This window comes from Cheilinus undulatus, linkage group 15, assembly GCF_018320785.1.
Source record: "Cheilinus undulatus linkage group 15, ASM1832078v1, whole genome shotgun sequence".
Taxonomy (NCBI): Eukaryota; Metazoa; Chordata; class Actinopteri; order Labriformes; family Labridae; genus Cheilinus; species Cheilinus undulatus.
The window spans coordinates 36,150,383-36,167,619 of record NC_054879.1 but is presented as its reverse complement, the minus strand read 5'-3'; the positions used below and the strand labels follow the sequence as shown (position 1 = coordinate 36,167,619).

General features: G+C 39.0%; 1 protein-coding gene across 1 annotated transcript; it reads right to left on the bottom strand.

Moving 5' to 3' along the window:
• Positions 1-249: 249 nt before the first annotated feature.
• Positions 250-11,179, bottom strand: cracdla (cracd like a). The gene is made up of 9 exons (XM_041806374.1): positions 11,131-11,179; positions 10,720-10,906; positions 10,026-10,161; positions 9,826-9,951; positions 4,381-4,620; positions 3,210-4,284; positions 1,653-2,944; positions 1,041-1,161; positions 250-955 (listed from the first exon to the last, which is right to left on the bottom strand). The coding sequence occupies exons 1-9, from the start codon at positions 11,177-11,179 to the stop codon at positions 762-764; spliced, it is 3,420 nt and encodes a 1,139-aa protein (XP_041662308.1). The 3' UTR covers positions 250-761.
• Positions 11,180-17,237: the final 6,058 nt, after the last annotated feature.

Genomic DNA, 17,237 nt, shown 5'->3' with positions numbered 1-17,237 from the left:
TTTTGACATTTTTCCTTATTGTGACAAATATGTCACACTGTTACACAGTCATGGGGGCTTTTTGTTGGTTCAGGTCCAGTGTGACATGTATGCACAGTGATATTTGCCTGATTACAATTTACTGAAATAATGTAGTCAGAAAGGTGAAATGTTTTAAAGGACATATTATCTAAATATAACATCTTTCTTTCCTTTAGCAACATCAGACAAGCTGCTCTAAATGTCCTAGTGCCATCACATGTGCTAACCTGGCATATACACATCCTGGAACTGTTGCTATGAAACACAAATTCACCTGAGCAGTCACATGACCACATCAGGATGTTCAGTGGGTGTCACTCAGGGGCTTTAAGTTCACCTGTGTCCCGATTGGTCCTTATGGGTTAAAAATACATGTATCGAGATGTGTAAGGAGATTTTACTGTAGTTATTTTACACCATTTATTTTGTCATCTCCCCTTAAGGCACTTGACACAAAATGTAGCTTAGAAATTTTATTTTTTAACATCACTATAAACAGCAGTGACATGCTGAATCACAAAACTTTATTCAGAAGTACCATTCATTGCATTTATGATTATAATTTACTTTCTATATATACTCTCAGATTGACTCTAAATAATATATTAATACTTAAAATTAAATAAAATTCAGTATTCAAACTCACAAGCCTAAGTTGAGTTGAATCAACACATTCCTGCCAGACTCAACTAAATCTGACATTGCATTTTGTTTGAAGGGCAATTTGTCTGTGCTCCCTCTCAGTCCATGGATTTATCACTCCAGGCCATTGACTTTCTTTTGGCCAGTTCCATCCAGGATGGCTGGCCACTGTCGGACATGGTCTGTAATGATGATGGCATTGTGGGTGACATTGAGCGTGCCGGAGATGACACATTTTTCCGCAGCCATTTGTCCTCACGTGGCCGGTCTGGAATTTTGGTTGGACTCGACTCTGAAAGCAAAAACTTGTCATGTTGCTACACATGGTGAGACTGGAAAAAATTAATCATTAACGTTGATTTAACTGAAAAACATACCTGCAGGTTTGACCAACTGTCTCCCCTCTGGTTTAGTGTCTTTGATTGAAGATGCTGCTTTGGCTGAAGCTGGGGTTTCACTTGATGTCTGTGCTTCTGTTTGAGCTTTCCTCAATTCAACCTGAACAAAAAGCTGGGAGTTTAGTAATTTATTCAGAGAAAGTGTGCCAATTTAGAAAAGAGTAGTTGTTTTTTATTCCATGCAACATTAGAAAGACAAAATACAACATGATCCTGCTATCAAAACCATCTGTTTAGCCAAATCTGAGGTAGCCTTCGTCATAGAAAGATCAGCAAGAGTGTCCCAAAAACATTAAAAACTCATTGGTAAGCCACCACTTTCATAATATATTCTTGCATTAGGATGATCACAGCAGAAATGAATTTTGAATTCACTCCTACAGTAAAAACTCTCAAGCTAACAAAAGCCAGGGCTTGAATACATTGCCATAAATACTAATTTCAGTAGTTTTTGGTTAGAATGGCAGTGGCAAACATTTGAAAAGTGCCATTAGCCCCTTTTAAAGCTAAATAACAATAAAAGTAGCTGATATCCTTATCTTTACTTACAGACACACACTGTATTGGTGGTAGAAATAAAGCACTACGAACCCCCTTGGTGGTTGGTGAAGACATCCGCTCTGCCCGTTTCTCCAAAAAAGCAGCCCTCTCACTTACAGACATGGGCACGTTCTCTTCTTCCTGGGGGGCGGTTTCTTTTTCTTTTTCCCCTCCTTCTAGTGCAAAATCTGGAGGAGTTGGTGCAACTGATGGGGCTGTAGAAACTGAAGTAGGAGCTGGAGTTGTGGATTTAGTGGACCGATTGCCCCAGGGGGTCTGCTGTTGCTGATGGCCAGAGGAAAGGTAAGATTGTGCAAGAGACTGAGTGGCACTCCCTTGTGCAGACAGAGATGTGGACTGGGGTTTTGCAGCAGAATATGAAGGGGGCTGGATTGTCTGAGATGGGGCTGGAGTTTTTGCAGCAGAATATGAAGGGGGCTGGATCGTCTGAGATGTGATTGGAGGTTTTGCAGCAGAACATGGAGGGGGCTGGATTGTCTGAGATGGGGCTGGAGTTTTTGCAGCTGAATATGAAGGGGGCTGGATTGTCTGAGATGGGGCTGGAGTTTTTGCAGCAGAACATGAAGGGGGCTGGAACGTCTGTGGTTGGTTCTGAGTTTTTGCAGCAGAATATGAAGGGGGCTGGAACGTCTGAGGTTGGTTCTGAGTTTTTGCAGCAGAGTGCACAGGGGGCTGGGTTGTCATTGGGTTTGTCTTTACAGCTGGATGAGTTGTAGTAGGTTGTGGCTGTGGTTGACTGGTTTGTTTTGATGGTAGTGGTTCCCTGGAAGTGTTTGATATAATGGGAGATGAGATAGATGCCCTCTGTTGTGCGGCCACCACTGATGGCTTCACAGCTTGAGTTTGACTTGTACTTTGTGCTGTTTCCGCTTTGACAGCATCAGCTGGCACCTGTTTTGCAGCCTCTACTGGTGCTGTACTCTGCTGCTGTTTTGTGGCCTCTGGTTGTGCTGCACTTTGTTGCATTTTCACAGTCTGTGTCTGCACCACAGCTGGAGTCGGTGCTGGACATGTTGGTTGTGATTGTGCTTGTGGTCGGGGAGCTGCACCTGTCAAATCTCTGGGAAATCTTGTAAAAAGTTGCTGAATACTTTTGGTTTTTTCCATTGCCAGACTCATCCAGGACACCTCAGATGAGGCAGACTGTGGAGGCGGCGGGGGCTCCTTTGGTGGTTCAGGGATAGGTTCAACTTCTTGGAAGGTGATAGAAAACGGTTCCAATTTGGAGATTGTTAGGATGTCCATTGTTGTCATGATGTGAGGATCCTGGGCCGGTGGAGGGGTTTTTTTCAACGGTGAGGAGAGACCAGATGAGGTTGGATCTGAGGAATGACAGTTCAGTCAGATACACTATGCCACACTGTAAAGTTAGCCTCACTGGTAATTTTAAAAAAGTACAAAGGTTCTCTGTAATCAGTAGAAAACTTATCACTCTAGAGAAATTATTTACTATGTGTTTTCAGTGTGTGTCTGTGCAATGTTTAACCCTATAGGGGACTTAGGATAAAGGAACAAAGCTCATTTTTACAAAGTAAGTACACCTTTATTACATATCCTAGCTTTCTGCTTGGTTTGTAAGGGACTTACCTGCCTGTCGTTTGTCTCCAGGGGTGACGGCTGTACTATGGGTGTCTGTAGACATTTTTATAGGCTTGTTGCTTGTGTTATTGCTCATATCCTGTACTTTTTGTTTGTCACAAGGCTCCTCGCCCACTGGTGCTTGTGTTTGGTTTGAAGGGGCTTCAGACCTCGATCTTCCCAGCAGAGATGTGGAGCGTAGCTTGACACCAAATGTCGTCTTTCCTTCTTCCTCCTGGACCTCCTGTTTTTCCATTTCTTCCTTCACTTCCTCCCACTTCACAGCAGCTGTGTCAGTGGTAGAACTTGTTGATGTTGTTTGTGTTTCCACCTTTTTGAGACTCTCCCTCTTGTCCCATTGAAGACCTGGGCTTTTCTGTGGAGTTCCCTCCTGTCTAAGTCTTGCAGCGTTCGCCCCTCTTAACTGTAATTCTCTTAGTTCTTCCTTTTCCTTCATGGTTAAAATGGGTTTCTTTTCATATCTGTGCCTGGTTTCTGTCTTTTCAAGCACCCCGGCAAAACTTCCCGATCGAGGTCTTTCTCCATCTCTGTTTTTGGGTGTCCCAACAAATAAGTGGAAGGACCCTGATCCTTGGGTCGATCTTTTTATTATTGTTGTGCTTTCTGTCAAAGCTTGCTGCTGAACGGAGGTGGATCTTAACGCCACCTCTGGGCCAGCAGGAGTGCCTGTATTTCTCTTGTCATGGCACATTGCTTCTATTTCAAAACCTGTGTCTTTTTTGTCCTTTAGCTCTGATGGTAAAAAACAGGAGTGTGGCCGTTCATTAGGCAGTGTGTGAGTCTTCACTCTGAGTATCTGGGTTGTTACAGGGGGGGCTGTCTCTGGGAGAGTTTGGTCCAGTTGGGAAGACGTTAAGCTCACCGATTTGGTTTCAACCTCTGATATGTGTGTTGACACCTCTGGTGGTTTTGGAGGAGGAACTTGGGCTGTATTAGGACTGACAGTTTCTACGTGTTGTGATTCCAGTGTTACTTCCTCTTTCTTACAAGGCTGCTGCTCTTTATCGCTATCAGAGTCATGGTCAATGTTGTTCACGGAGTCTAAAGTTGAGCTATAGTCAGTCTAAAAAACAGATAAAAGGAAAGTATGTTCAGAGGGATGTCTGTATTTGTTTAAATAAACAACAAATCAAGTGGAAAAATATAATAGTCCACTCACCTCAGCATCACTGATTTTCTTCTTGGAGCCTGCCCGCTGGTTTCTGGGTTTGACAGACATCCGGTGGCGTGCAGCAGAGGTGTCTAAGCGAGGGGTTAACTGGGCTGGAGAGCTGAAGTCTGATGGTGACTCGTCAACAGAAGAATTGGAAGTAACAGAGACGGGCAAAGGCTGAGGAGTCTGGAGCGCATATTTGGTGGGTGAAGGTTTGGGGATGGGTGATAGTGGCTGAGAAGTAGTCTGAAAAGAAAAAAAACATGAAAAATGAAATATAACACTTGCAGACACATAATCCTGAGCTGAGCAGATCAAACACCCTTTGTGTATCAAATCAAATCAAACTTTATTATAAAGCACTTTTCATACAATAAAATTTAGCACAAAGTGCTTTACAAACAGACAGTTGAATTAAAAGAAGATAACAGGAAGTATGACCCAAACCCATGCCGCCCAGCCCCCTAAACCAACCCATCCCGCAATCCATACGTAGTACAGGCAAAATGCATCAAAAGCAAAAGACACTAGTAGAACGGGAAGATTTATGTACCCAGTACGCACTGAGTACATAAATCTTCCCGTTTAGTCTTGAACTTTTCTGATCATCAACTAAAATAGACTCAGTTAGGCATTTGAATCATCTTGTTAAATATTGATTTCAAAAGAGAAACATTTGGTTGACAGGCTTGCCCCCTGTAATGACAGGGCCTTTGAAAGATTCAGTGTAAGGGCCCTCCTTAAATCTTGGATATTTATATCAGTGCATGTGCATGTAGGCATGCGCCTACTCTTTAAAAAAATACTCTCTTCAACTTTAAAGAATACATGTTTGGCAATCACAACCACATCACCTGCTAGTGCTTTTAAATGTTTTATATTGCTAGTCTAGTGGTTAAGGTCATGTTTGGCAAGCCCAGACTTCAGTTCTTACAAGGTATGCAGAGATACCTCATTATTCCAGACTGAGTACAAGTACTTAAATTTGGGTACTCACTGATCAAGTGTACAAATATGAGTACTAAATAATATTAAATAACTATTCTTGAAATCATTTGGTTAACAAAAGTAGAATTGTTTGAAGCAGATCATACAGCAACACAATAGAATCACTTTGTATTTGCATAAATAATTCCCCAATAATTAACCTCTTTCACCACTTCTTATATCCATATTGCTAATTATAATGGCATTTCACTCATTGTTATGGCCATTTTTGCCACTTCAGCCCATTACTGCCACTTTCTGCCTTTTTTAATTGTCTCTTTTAACCCACTTTTTAATCTCATTTCACCACCTTTTCCACCCACTTTGGCCACTTTTAATCCCATTTCAACACCATTTCTGGCGGGATTAAGCCACTATCGCCACTGTTAACCCCTTTTACCACGGTCTATGTCAGTTCTTGCCACTTCTACCCTATTTCTACTATCCCGGTTTGGCTGGGCCCCAGAAAGCCCCCCAGTGGTCGGCCTTGTCTGCACATGACTATTCTTGATTGTGCATGGCTGTGTTGAACTACCTTCAAGGTTGAATGGACTTTAAGCCCTTTATAATTTAGACAATTACTTAAATTAAATTCCCCCACACAGTTGTTATGAATAATAGAATAAACTCCAGAGACCAATTGCATGGTTTTTGTACCTGCAAATTTGTTAAAACTCTGCTGTGAGGGTTAGACATTTTGATATGGAGCCTAATGGGGATTTACTCAGGCCTTGTTTTCATTTTGCATTAACAATCCATTTTGGTATTCAGGTACCAAATGACTGCCCTTCAGTATGAGTGTCCATACTGTGTATTAACAACACATCACTTCAGTTTTCACCTGAAATTACATCTCACTTAGCCACTTGTTATACAAAAAACAGCCCATGTATAATTTTCATGGCTCTGTTCTCGTGGCCTGGTATCCCTGTAGGCTGGTTGGTAATACAAATAAACGGGGGTGAATTAGCCACAAACTAAGAGGCTAGTGGTGCATCTTTAACAGCTTGTCTCCTTAATTTTGACATAGACATGCTCTACAAGACACAGCAATATACTATTTGGCAATGTTTTGTTAGAAATAACCACTTGAGATGGGGTTTCCTTTTTTCCATTTTTTTATTCCGTAAAGATTTAAAAAAAAAGGCAAAATGTTACCAAACGAGCTAAGACGTATAATCTGTATCTCTAGAAAGATGCACAGTTCCCATTCCAAGCATGGCTGAACAGTCATTAAAAAAAACACCATGATTATGTTCACTATAGCCACAGCTCATGTCAGTTAATGGTCTTTTATGTGTGCCAGTATGTGTTGCGTCTATACAACATTCTTCTTCACATGAAGTCATCCCAGACCACCACCATATGCAGTCTGAGCAATCATGAATCATATTGTTTGCAGCATGTATTAAGGCAAGTCCAGCATTTAGGATCACTGGTATCTGAATGTCCAAAACTGATAAAAAATCCCTGTTGATGCACTAATTAACATGTCTAAATAGTGTTTTAAAGAAACTGCAGCTTTTTTGGAACCTCTGTATTGATTTCACTTTTTACCAGGTGAATTCCACTCCTAACAAACACTAGGGGCCCTAATAGCAACTATTGTCCATTTATACAGTTAATTTATGATACTGACCTCCAATTCTTACACAGCAATGTACCACACTATTGCAGGAAACTGTTTTTCCTTCAGTTGTCCCACATACTAAGTCCTGCTACTGCAAGTACTCAGACGGGTATATTAATCTGCATGTATAGCCCTCCACAAATGCAATATTTAGTATTTTGTAATGTTCGCTCCAAACTACAATCACAAAGGTTTAGGGATTACAATGGCTTTAAAAAGAAGAAACCGTTTGTTTGTGACCCATTTTTTTAAGATTAATGCCTTAAGTAGGACTAAATGAGCTTTGTTAGGGCTGAGTCCTGCAGACAGGGTTAGGACGTCAGAAAATATTAGGAGACAAACTAATGCATTGTTTTAGTTAGAATTGTTGACAGCAAGAAAACCATATATCACCAACTTTTTCTTTGAACCTTTGCCTTAAACTAAGACCAATCATACCTCTAATCTCAGATTTAAACCTCCAGGATGAAGGTTGTGACCAAATTTCGACAATCCAGCAGAACATCCTTTTGAAATTACAAAAGGCGTACAGAACAGTAGGCATGAGCACAATAACACAAGCAGAAGCAGTAAACATGTAATGAAAGTAAACTGGTGGTTTGTCTGTTTGTAGGTTGTGCAGTGGCATGTAAGTGTTAAAAAAAAAGCGTTGGTCCTTTCTTATGCAATAGACTGCAGAAACTACGTACTACTCTTGCCATAATACAAAAATGAAGGTGCAGGCTAAACATTTTATCATCATTGTTGTTGGAAAATACAAAATCTTGATTAGTTTACAACAAAAAAACACAGAAACAATGTTTCCCTTTATCGCTCTTCCTTAAAAGCCTCGATCAGATTGTTAGATGTGTTAAGGGCTCAAAAGGAATTGGAGATGTTGAATTGTCAGTTCATCTGTGAAAAAAGTGTCACTTTAGTTGTAGTTGTTTGATCTGAATTGGTTCAAACCTGAAAAATTATGGGTATTGTTTATTTTTCACAGTAAATTATAATGGGCTCTAATAACCAAATAATTACCAAGTAATTTTGTGGCAATTCTCTGGTAATTAGGTGGTATTTTACCTGATAATTTTAGAAATAAGATGATAATTTTCTTTATAAGTTGCTTGATAATTCAGAGTCCTACTATTTATGAAGAAACTAATGACACCCCATAATTCCCAACTAATTGCTATGTAATCTAAAAAACTGGCTTTCTTTGAATAACATTTAAGACACAATGCCTCCTACCTCTATAACAAAAAAATATTCAGAAAAGACCCACTTCATTTCAGTGGGCAAAAACGAAGAAATCACCTGGTAATTATAAAGCAACTTTTATAGAAAAACTATCATCTTATTTCTAAGAAATTACTTGGTTAAATATTGACTAATTACAGAGAATTAGCACAATATCTATGAAGAATTACTTTATAATAAATACAATATTACAGGTAAATATTTCCTTAATTTTACTAGACTTCTGAGTTACTGCTTGGTAACATTCCAAGCTATTACTTGGTAAATGCTACCTTATTCGTGAGAAATTTCTAGATGATTATACTCACTGCTATAGAATTACTAGCTTATTGGAGCCCGCTAAAATAAAATGTTGTCATTTAGGTCAACTAAAAAATATTGAGATGTCTTGCATGCTATTTTAGAAATTCCCCTCTAAATGAATGGTCCTGCTTGTTATTTTTCAAACCTGAACCCCAGTTTCTGCCAGCCAGTGTGTCACTTATGGACATGACTAGTATCGTATGTATTTTTTTAACTATTTGTATGAACAACTGTATATACAGGTTTGGACTTTCAAAAGAAAAAAAATAGGTGTATTTTTTAATATACCATCTAAACTACCTTACAATTTCATATGATAGGGAGTCTCCCTAGTAAACTCAGATTTTCAGTTTGTCTTTACAGTAAATACCTTCTGTTTTAAACTGTCTTAAGTTAACCAAGCTAAATTTCCCCCCAGGAGAGCCTGGTTGTACTTTAACTTCTTCCAGCTTGTAGATTACCTTTCCCAACATTCACTATTGCTCTGACTGCAGAGCGTAGATAAGAAATGTGCATGACTATTGAACCAAACTAGTGGATGTAGCTTTTTCTTCTTTACTACTTATCCACAGTAAGGGGCTTGTGCCCTTGGTGACTGTTTCATTCAGTCCCATTTTTAACTTTTACCTCAATTTTGAGGTCCCCCCTGTAAGGAGTAGTGGTGAATGCTTCACCTACGAAACGGGACGAGTTCCTGATACATCATCAATAGTTGTCAACAGTATTCACGCACATTTTTCTTTTTTCTTGGTTTGAATCAAAAGGCCCCTAATTGAATTGCCATTGAATTTTGATATTAGATGGTTTATTATTATTTATGAAGAAACTAATGACACTTATACATTTCTTGAGGGACTGTCTTGCTGATGATTAGCAAGACGTACTGTTAGATTTCCCATTAAATTCGGTTTGGAGTCAACCTCTGGAAAAATCTGTTTGAAGAGCCATGCATCTCTAGCATTTCACCCTACACTTCCATTTCAATTAGTACACCCAAACCATAGACATGACTGTGAAAAACATTGGGGTAGAACTCAGTGGTAGAGGCAAGATTGATTGACTGATGATTGAGTTGAGCCAAAATGAAGAGTTTGTGTAAGGAGGCTACAGTATGTGTATTACTAATTGCTAAAATCACTTATGAATCCACAAATCAGAAAAATGTGCATTTAAAGACTCCTGAACAAGCTTGAAGAGATTTCATTTGCATGTTACTGTGTGGTGAGAACAATTATAAATTAAACAGTACGATTAGATATATCTATATATATATATGTAGGGATTGTACTTACTGAGATATCAGGCGGGCTGACGGAAAGATTTTCATCATCTGAGCGGTTTTCTGAATCTTCTGGTCGTTTGATTGGCAGAACCAGAGGTGGTGGACCCAGGTGCATCTTTTGCTGTTGGAGCTTCATCTAAAATGAGAGAGTATGGGAGATCTTAAACAGATCCACATTTTAAAGGCCCAAATATTAAAACAAGGATATACCTGCAAAACTTTTATCTTGCTCTGAACATTCTCCTGGGATGACACCCTGGTTGGTTCAGCTTCTTCCAGGGCCTGATCATCCAGAAAGATGCTGTCGTGGGACAGTGCTCGTGACGGCATTGTTCCTTGGGAACATCTGTGGACGAGGGAAGGGAAAAAGGAGAAGTGAATCCATAGACCAGAAACAGTTCAAATCTGGCCTGTGATTCATTTCTCATATATTAGTCCTAATGATGCAGATACCACATTTTTCCACACCAAACACAAGTAGAAATGCTCATATTTGGGTAATCACAGGTACTGATTACTAACATGGGTAAATAATACCATAATTTTTCTTATGTTTAGTTTGAAAATGTGTTTTCATGTTCCCCATCCCTCCTCTTGAAAATGTATTAATGAATAATTTTCATTCTCTTTTACACCAAAATGTCACCAAACTGCAAAAACATGCCTCCAACTTTGTCTACGTACTCACATAATGCTTTTAAATGATGAGAGTATCATATCTGCAGTGTTACATGAGTATGAGTAAAGCGATATTTGCAGCCCTAATTAGCCCCAACTCTGATTCTACTGACTGTTCTATCCTATCAAAATAAAGGCATGAAAGCACATAAGCAGATCTTTAAAAGGAATGAAATTGGGTCTTAAAGCAATTATTTACTGGTTTTATTCTCATATGGACACTTACACCAAGTCTTCCTCTGATCCAAGTCCCTTCCCTGTCGTGATATCACTCTCCGACTGGCTGAGTTTGGGGTTTTTCTTCGAACTTCCTCTCTTACTCCTCCCAAAGAGACGAGTTTTCAGAGACTTGAGCTTGGACTTTTTACGCTCTTCACATGGAACGAGATGAAGACATATCCAGGTCACAGCAGCTCATACACACGCAGAACTCACAAAGTACTCTCCAAAGTCTCTATATACTCTCATTATCTATATCAGACACCTGCTGATGTAGATTAGGATCTATTATTGACCATAAAAAGTCCTCAGTCACGTGTGACTATGTTTTGCTGACTAAGAGCTTCAATTTGATTGCTTCCGGTAGCTTTTCTGACAGGAACACTTTTGTTTGAAACTAAATGACAGATAATCTCACCTGGAATGTCCTCAGTGTTCCCTTCTGCATCTCCAGAGAAGGACGCCATCAGTCTGATCCCTAAAAGAAGTGCAGAAGAGGCGTGTGAAGAAACACACCAATCATTTGTGACAAGAAGAGCCTCAGGCAGACAGAATTTTTAGGTTGTCTTTACATGCTTGAGGCTGCTAACATGGTGTAAATATAAGCAACTTGTAAGTCCTGTAGCAGGCACGCATATGCACTCAAAGCACACAAGTGAGGCCCTGAAGATGTGACAATGGACTTGAGGTTCAAAGGTTTATTGGCATTGCTAGGAACAGTGCAAACCTCAGCCGTAACTAGGTGGGGCGTACTTAGAAAACAGACTTATATCATCTCCAGGCTGTTGCAAGAGGGTATCTTGCAATTTAAATGTAAGAAAACACATTATCTTTCCAGAAAATATTTCACAAGAAGAAGTTTTATGAAGAGAAAGCAGTGCATCCTGGGTAAAGTATTAAAATCTTGCTTTAGATGGCTTAACTTGTGTAACACTTGATTGACAAACATCAGAATGGGCTGCTTGTTTCTTTTGTTTCACATACTTTGCTTTGCAGCCTTCCTTGGTGCTATTGTTTTCTTTAAGGAACACCCTTTTTGTTAAGAATCCCTGAAAACTGCTGTCAACAACACAGTCCTGTAAAGCGTGTGCACCTAATAAGACAGGATGTGTTAAGTCCACCATCACCTCTCACATCACCTGCCCTGCTTTGAGAATGCAAGCACACACTATTGGAAAGGATAGTATAAAATAATATGCATGGTGGAGTCAGCCTCCTTCCCTGCATGCATTTCAACTTAGCTTTCATGAATCACACATTAGTCCATACTGCTGAGTCTTGTCATGCATTGTCAAGCAGAAAAGGAGGATAATCTGGTGGATTATTAACATTGCAGAGAGATCCTTGCAAGATTTCACAGCACCATAATCCACAACAACAGCTTAAAGCACAAACTTCCCATCGCACATACCGCAGGATTAAATTCACCTGACATTCATGGAGAAATTTCTAATTTTTAAGCATGAAAACCTGTGAAATCACACTCATTTAAACACCAGTTAGTGCAAAAAAACTTACCCAAGGTTCAACTTGCTTCTCGTTCTCCTCTTTGCCCTCCTCTGTCTTGTCCCGGCTGTGTCTTAATGTTTAAACCTCAGGCGTGCGTCGTCCACATCTGCAGACGGAGGGAGATGCGGAGGGAAGGGAGCGAGGTGAAGTGGAAGGAGACAGAAAAAAAAAACAGAAAGAGAGAGAGGGAGAAGGAGAGAGAGAGAAGGACACTCCACGACAGGGTAAGCAAATGCACAAAGAGAAAAGAGGACAGAAGAGAATGAGAGAGAGAGAGAGAGCTGGAGAGAGAGAGATACTCTATTACATTAGTGGCACACTGTGGCCCTCTGCGCTAAGCTCCTTATAAAACGCTAACCTGATTTTAGGCACAGAAATGAGAGTAGAGGGAAAAAAATAAAGCTCCAGTTGGAAAGAGGACAGGAATTACAGCTCATAGAAGTGTTTATACATTACACCAGGTTGCTTACCCCCCTGGTGGACCACAGGGTGGGCTAGGTATGTGAATGTGTCCTGAGAAGTTCAAAATTAAGTCAAGAACGGGGAAAAAATGAAACCACTCACCAGAAATACACCATACACCAAACTCTGGATTGCATCTCCCTGCACATGCAATCCAGAGTTTAAATCATACACGTACCAGACTGTGGAGCTAAAAATAATCTTTTACAGTTGCAAAATACATGAATTTTGCATTTTCAGAATCAGGGTTTATTTTAAAGGAGGTTTATGAATACAGGGAATTTCTCAGTTAAAGCTGCATTTTTGTCACCATAAAATGGACTGAAGCAGTATAAAACAATGAACAAGATCACTTCTATTGTAAAAAAGCTTTAACAAAATAAAATAGTTAATATTTATGTAGAAAGACATTTTATAAAGCATGCACAATGTATGTCTTAAGTGTGGAAAAGAAATTTTGTGCAGGAATGTGCAAAGTTCATTGCATGCCCACCCATTTCCATCAAAATCTATCAGAAATACATAAAAGTGTTTGAAATGTTCACTAAATATTGTTAACATTTCAGTTAGTGACTTTTGATGCACTTTTGCTCAAATTATCTACTGTAATCTGTGTGATAAGAGCTGAAAATAATGTTAGAGAGTCAAAAAGAAACTAATATTGGTACAAAAATGTCTTCCCCACACCCTTTGGTTTCACTGATAGAAAATGATCCTCGTGTTGCTACAGCAAATCCAGCTTTCTGCACATCCACACAGCATCATATCCACAGATGGGAGCTCAAACTATCTAGGCCACTGGGCTACGATCAGCGAGAGGGAGGGCCACTGGAAGAGGAACGCAAACCTTCCTCTCATAATTTTTTGCGTCTGGGCGTGTGGCTGCTCTGATGAGGCTCCTCATCACACAAATCCTTATCTCCTCCACCAGTGTATAAACCCAGCCGCTGACATCTGGATTACACGCCACCAACCACATGCAGCATGTTGGCCCAGCATAGTGACATAAGAGTCTGGGATGTGGTTTTGTTTAATTCCCCCCATTCATGGATTTATTGCCTTTAATCTACACAAAAGAGGCAATATGTGTGTAAGATTATCTTATCTTTAATGTGATTATGGCTGATTTATAATTAATGAGGCTGAAGTGTGGTCATAGTGGAATATCTGGCACATCCCCCTCTTTAAACTGCAGTACTTGATCTCACGTACAGGAAGAGAGAAACACCCCTGTTTTTTACAGTAAAGGTTAACAGTGGTTCATGTGGTTTTCTGACAGATTATATTTTCTTGCCCTCTGAGCCCAGATGAGAACCATGCATATCGAGATTAAGGCCGATACATAAGCTGATCACAGTTGTACTAAGCAGGGAAGCCATTCATTATAAAAAACAAACAGTTTCCCATGGAAATTTAATGAGGAGATGTTTATCACATAATTGTATATCGTGAAGGTAAAAAACATTCAGGTCACAAGATTGTACCTTAATGTGTGACCATGAATTACACTCCAAATCACTGCCACTACTGCTTCTCTTTATTCAAAAACAACTAAAAAACAAGCATCTGGTCATGCAAGGTTACAGAAAGTATCATATGTTGATAATGCGTGTTTGAGAATTAAGTAGATGGACTGGTGCTTTACAGAAATGCCAGAAATCCATTAGTTATGTAATATGTTAATACAGACATTTAAAATTTAAGAGCACCATGACCCAGTTTGAGATCTAAAAATACTCTGGGGCCCACCCAAACATCGTATCACTCATCTCTGATCGACACGTGAGACCAGTGCCAAGTTTTTCCCAATTTATACACTGACATATGTGATAGTGCATGCTGACCCACAACGTTGATGTAAAAAATACCTTTCAAGAGCAAGAGCTAACATTTATTTCAAGATTTAAAAAATCTTTATATATTGTAACTCACCTCAGGCTGTTTGTAGTACTTTAATTGACCACATTTAAGGAATCATTGTGTTATTAAGTAAACCAGTGATTTGCTATTGCAGCTAAGGCAGTTTAAATAGCTTTAAGTGACAGTCTTTAACAGACTGTTTAGTAAAGTTAGACAGCATCATTAGGGATGTACGATATTGGATTTTGCTGATATCCAAAATGCTGATATTTACAAATTAATTTTAGTCAATGCTAATTTTAATATCAAAATTCAAATGTTGTTTAGACTTAAAACTTCAGTCCTAAAAACATACAATTTAATGTTTTAGGATGAACAAATTTCAGTCCTTATAACACACTTTAGATTTTAAGGAATGATGATAAATTAAAAAAAAACATCTTCAGCTGACATAGGTCTGTTGATCCAGCCTAAAACCCCACCAACTTACCATACCACCAATAGCTACAGCTGATATAAGCCGATTTTTATAGCCAAAATATTGGTTGTAAATCTATATATCTGCCAATACCAATATTGTGCTGGTAATATCATGCATCCATACCTTTCATATTAATCCTAATTTGATCTTTTTTTTGCTGTAGAGTGAAAGACTGAAAAGAATAATCACAAGTAATTTGAAATGACATTTATCGATGTTTTAAAATGCAAATTTTATTTTTTATTTCAGTGAAATGGGGATCAGCACAGTGAATGGTCTCAGGTGATTGTACTACAGACACCTGTTTCTAGAAGGTCCAGTCACTGGTTAATCAGTATTCCTGCCTACCATTACACCATGAAGTCAAAAGAACACACCATGCAACTCAGAGAAAATGTTACTGAAAAGTACAAGACGGACACAAACCAATTCCAAGGCACTGAATGCCCCCAGAGTTCAGTTAAATCCTGTGTCAAAGCCCAGAACTCAATCAAATGGAGCATTTGTGGCTGGATTTGAAAAGGACTGTTCATGCCTGATCCCCATGTAACCTGACAGAACTTGAGCAGTTGAAGAATGGAGTAAAATTACAGTGTTTAACTGTACAAGATGTACAATTTAAGGGTAAAATATCCAAGGGGGTGTATATTTTGAATAGGCACTGTACATCAAGAAAAACAATTAAAATGGTACAAATCAATAGGACACACTTAATAAAAAGAATAATGGGGGGTGGGGGTGTTAAACCAAGGCAAAACAATGGTTTCTTGACTTTGGCAGTACTTCATCTTTGAGCCAAACGTGGATGTGCTCAGGATATTACTGTTTTAGAATGACTTTCTTTCATGACTGCTGGGCTGAAATTTTCAAAAGTTTTTTAATTGAGGCAGTTAAACAGACCTTGAGTTTGGATTTTTTTTTTTTTTCAATTAATCTGACTTTGTATTTAGGAAAACATGCCACCAGTAATGTAGTGCAGATTTTACACAGGTATAAGAATACCAACTTATTCTTTAGTCTACACAGAGTATAGTCTCTTTGGACAGCAGAGGCAACAAGAAAGTAATGTGAGTACATTCGTGCAGTGCTATGTAATGCATTACCCCAACACTGCTGAGGAATATGGAATAGTTACCTGAAAATGCATATTAATGTAATTATCTCTGCCTTTGACAGTGGGCCAGTGGTGAGGGTAAAAACTGCTCTTCTTTAGCTGTAAATTTAACGAGTAAGTGCTAAAGGTGAACTCAATATGCAGGATGGTTGTACATGTCTTTTCTTATAGCACAGGGAAATTAACCTTTGCTGGATGGGCTACTCAAAAAACATGGGATCATTTTAGGAGTATACCAGCCTCCTCAGGCACCACATGACCACTCCATTTCACTGTAGAGAACAGTGTGCATACCAGTAAAACCAGATTCTACAGATTAAATAGAAAAAAGAGCCAAACAAAAACAACCTAGAAATAAGTTATGTTTTATTTTTCACTGAGATGACAATTTTAGCAGAGCATTCAAGTAACTTTTTAACGTGGGGAGCATAAAACATAAATGATCCTGATTTACTGAGTGCACCTGTCCAAAGTGATCTAAGGGGTAAAGTTGTTGGAATTCCTTTCCAACACCAATTAGTGTTTTCAAGACCAGCTGTATGATTTAAAAATCAACCAAAACAGGAAGCCAAAGAAGTGATTAAGGACGGATATTTGCTCCACTTTCTTTGTGTTTGTGAGGACTCTGGCAGCAGCGTATGACAAGCAGCAGCTGCTGAATGATTTCTTAATGCGACCTGTGTAAATACCACAGTAGTCTAGCCTGCCTGAAGAAAAACACAAGTTTTCTTGCATCCTGGTTATAAAAAGCTCTGGTAAAGTCTGACAAGAATATATTTATTAGTGCAAATGCCCATTATGAGTCAGGGTAACAGGTAATATAGGATGTGCAAAGGGTCATTCATATGTATGAGTTGTATCCTCTTTTAACTAATACCAGTTTTTCTACCGAGAAATTCAAGTGTATCTTATATCGATAAGGCCCATTTGCTAACTATGTTCATGTAGCTGTTATAATTTAGGTCTCAGACTCTTTTACTTTTTCTTTGTCTGATGCACTGATGTCAGGGAAAATAACATTTATATATTCTCTGTATAGCTTTTACATATGGCAGAATTGACAGTAAGTCGACTTGTATTATTAAAAAAAGAGTGAAAA

Excerpts from the sequence above, each read along its gene's own strand:
- cracdla (XM_041806374.1), bottom strand. The coding sequence starts at position 11,179 with ATGGCGTCCTTCTCTGGAGATGCAGAAGGGAACACTGAGGACATTCCA. Across the intron at positions 9,952-10,025 it reads GCAAGATAAAAGTTTTGCAG|ATGAAGCTCCAACAGCAAAA; the intron begins GTATATCCTTGT and ends CTCTCATTTTAG. Across the intron at positions 1,162-1,652 it reads CTTCACCAACCACCAAGGGG|GTTGAATTGAGGAAAGCTCA; the intron begins GTTCGTAGTGCT and ends CTTTTTGTTCAG.